Source organism: Carlito syrichta, unplaced genomic scaffold, assembly GCF_000164805.1.
Source record: "Carlito syrichta isolate Samal-C Ts95f unplaced genomic scaffold, Tarsius_syrichta-2.0.1 Scaffold315403, whole genome shotgun sequence".
NCBI lineage: Eukaryota > Metazoa > Chordata > Mammalia > Primates > Tarsiidae > Carlito > Carlito syrichta.
Genome location: NW_007259499.1, coordinates 27254 through 29404, shown reverse-complemented (window position 1 = coordinate 29404; position 2151 = coordinate 27254). Strand labels below are relative to the sequence as shown.

Genomic DNA, 2151 nt, shown 5'->3' with positions numbered 1-2151 from the left:
CCACTGCACTCCAGTCTGGGCGACAGAGTGAGACTCCAACTCAAAATAAATAAATAATAAATAAATTAATAAATAAATAATAAATAAAAATTAAAAATAGCCAGGCGTGGTAGCACACGCCTGTAGTTCCAGCTACTTAGAAGGCTGCGGCCGAAGGATTGTCGGAGCCCAGTGGGTTGATGCTGGGGTGGCCATGAGTGTGCCACTGCACTCCAGTCTGGGCGATGGAGTGAGACTCTGACTCAAAAAAAAAAAACCAAAAACAACTTACCATGTCTTTCTCCTCATTTTCTCTCTGCTTTATCAGCCCACTCACTGCCCACCTCCTTCTCCAACCCTCGCCAAATTCAGCTTCCCATTATGATCAGCAGCATTCGCCATCTTTTCTTTCCCAGGGCAAGTATCACAACTCCTTTGCCCGTTACCATCATGAAACTCAGGATTTCCCATGCTTCCTATAACCACCCCACCTGCTTCTCTACCTCCAGTAGGCCCCATGAAATGAACCTGCTCTCCCACTTTCAGTTGTGAAGGCCAACGAAGTCACGAACCTCATCTTTCACCTGAACCCCCACCAACACTGAACCAGAGACGTATTCCACACGGTCCTCAAGGCTTCCCGAGTCTCCTTTCTTCTGTCCCCTGTTCCCTATCATTCTCCTCTAACGAGTTTCAAACTATACTTGTTCGGACCTTCCTGTTCAGCCTCTACTTATTGTAGTCTATCTCCTGGTTCATAATAATTCACAACCACGTATCTTTTTTTTTTTTTCCAGTTGGAGTCTCACTCCATCACCCAGGCTGGAATGCAGTGGCACACTCCCAGTCACTGCAGCCTCGATCTGCTGGGCTCAGGTGAGCCTTCAGCCTCAGTCTTCCAAGTAGCCAGAACTACAAGCACGCGCTACCATGCCCAGCTAGTTTTTGATTTATTGTAGAGATGAGATCTCGCCAAGTTGCCCAGGCGGGCCTCAAACCTGTGGGCTCAGACAATCTACTCGCCTTGGCCTCCCAAAGTGCTGGGATGACAGGCTGAGCCACCACACCCGACCAAATTACACAACTTCTAACTCTGATATTGTCCATCTTTACCCCCTAAACTATGTCTGTGTATTCAAAACCATGGTAGGCATCTCCTAGGGAATGTTCACAGCTTTTGCCTGTCCTTTCCCAGTAGGCAGAAGGGAAGAAAAACTGAAGACATCTGAAAGTCCACTAAGAGCTGGGCTCGATGGCTCAGCCTGTAATCCCACACCTTTGGGAGGCTGAGGTGAGTGGATTGCCTGAGCCCGCGGGTTTGAGACCCGCCTGGGCAGCGAGACCTCATCTCTACAATAAATCAAAAAATCAGCCGGGCATCGTAGCGCGCGCCTGTAATTCCAGCTACCTGGAAGGCTGAGGTGGAAGGACCGCCGGAGCCCAGCGGGTCGAGGCTGCAGTGGCCTGGAGCGGCCACTGCACTCCAGTCTGGGTGACAGCGTGAGACTCCAACCCAAAAAAGTCTACTAAAGAGAGAGAGCTCCTGAAGACCCTTACCCTCTGTAACGGATCTTCTAGAAGCTGGATGGCACTGCTGATGGCTTCCTGTGGCACATAGGAGGACTCTCCGTTGCCCTGAATCTCCAGCACTGCCATCTGCAGGGAAGAGGAATAAAGAGTAGAGGTCTAAGAACCTCAGTGTCCCCACAGTCGTTCCCTCAAGGCCAGCCCTCTGTCTGTCCTCTCTGCATTTCTCCTTCCACCTTCTCATCTGACCCCTTCTTTTCTTTCTCCTCCATTCTGCTCCCCTCACCTCCAGGGCACACATGCCAAAGGAGTAGATGTCCACAGCTGTTGTCACGTTAGTGACTTCTGGAAAAAACAGAAAAGGTTTTGGTTAATCAGAGGCCTAGGGGCTGGGGTTGGGGCAATGCCTTAAAAAACAAAAGCACAGGCCGGGCTCGGTGGTTCAGCCTGTAATCCCGCACTTTTGGGAGGCTGAGGTGAGTGGATTGCCTGAGCCCGCAGGTTCAAGACCCACCTGGGCAGCGAGACCTCAACTCTACAGTAAATAAAAAAATCAGCCAGACGTGGTAGCGTGTGCTTGTAGTTCCAGCTACTTGGAAGGCTGAGGCAGAAGGATCACCGGAGCCCAGCAGGTTGAGGCTGCAG

General features: G+C 50.8%; 1 protein-coding gene across 7 annotated transcripts in view; it reads right to left on the bottom strand.

Moving 5' to 3' along the window:
• Window positions 1-2151, bottom strand: part of NRBP1 (nuclear receptor binding protein 1) — a 10415-nt gene that overhangs the window by 2921 nt on the left and 5343 nt on the right. For 5 of the 7 annotated variants that reach the window (XM_008072745.1, XM_021706295.1, XM_008072744.1 and 2 more), the window contains 2 exons: window positions 1793-1851; window positions 1537-1635 (listed from right to left, as the gene is read on the bottom strand). In XM_008072745.1, coding sequence (XP_008070936.1) covers window positions 1537-1635; window positions 1793-1851 — 158 coding nt within the window. The remainder of the gene's footprint in view (window positions 1-1536; window positions 1636-1792; window positions 1852-2151) is intronic. The other 2 variants (XM_021706296.1, XM_021706293.1) reach the window with 1 other exon arrangement.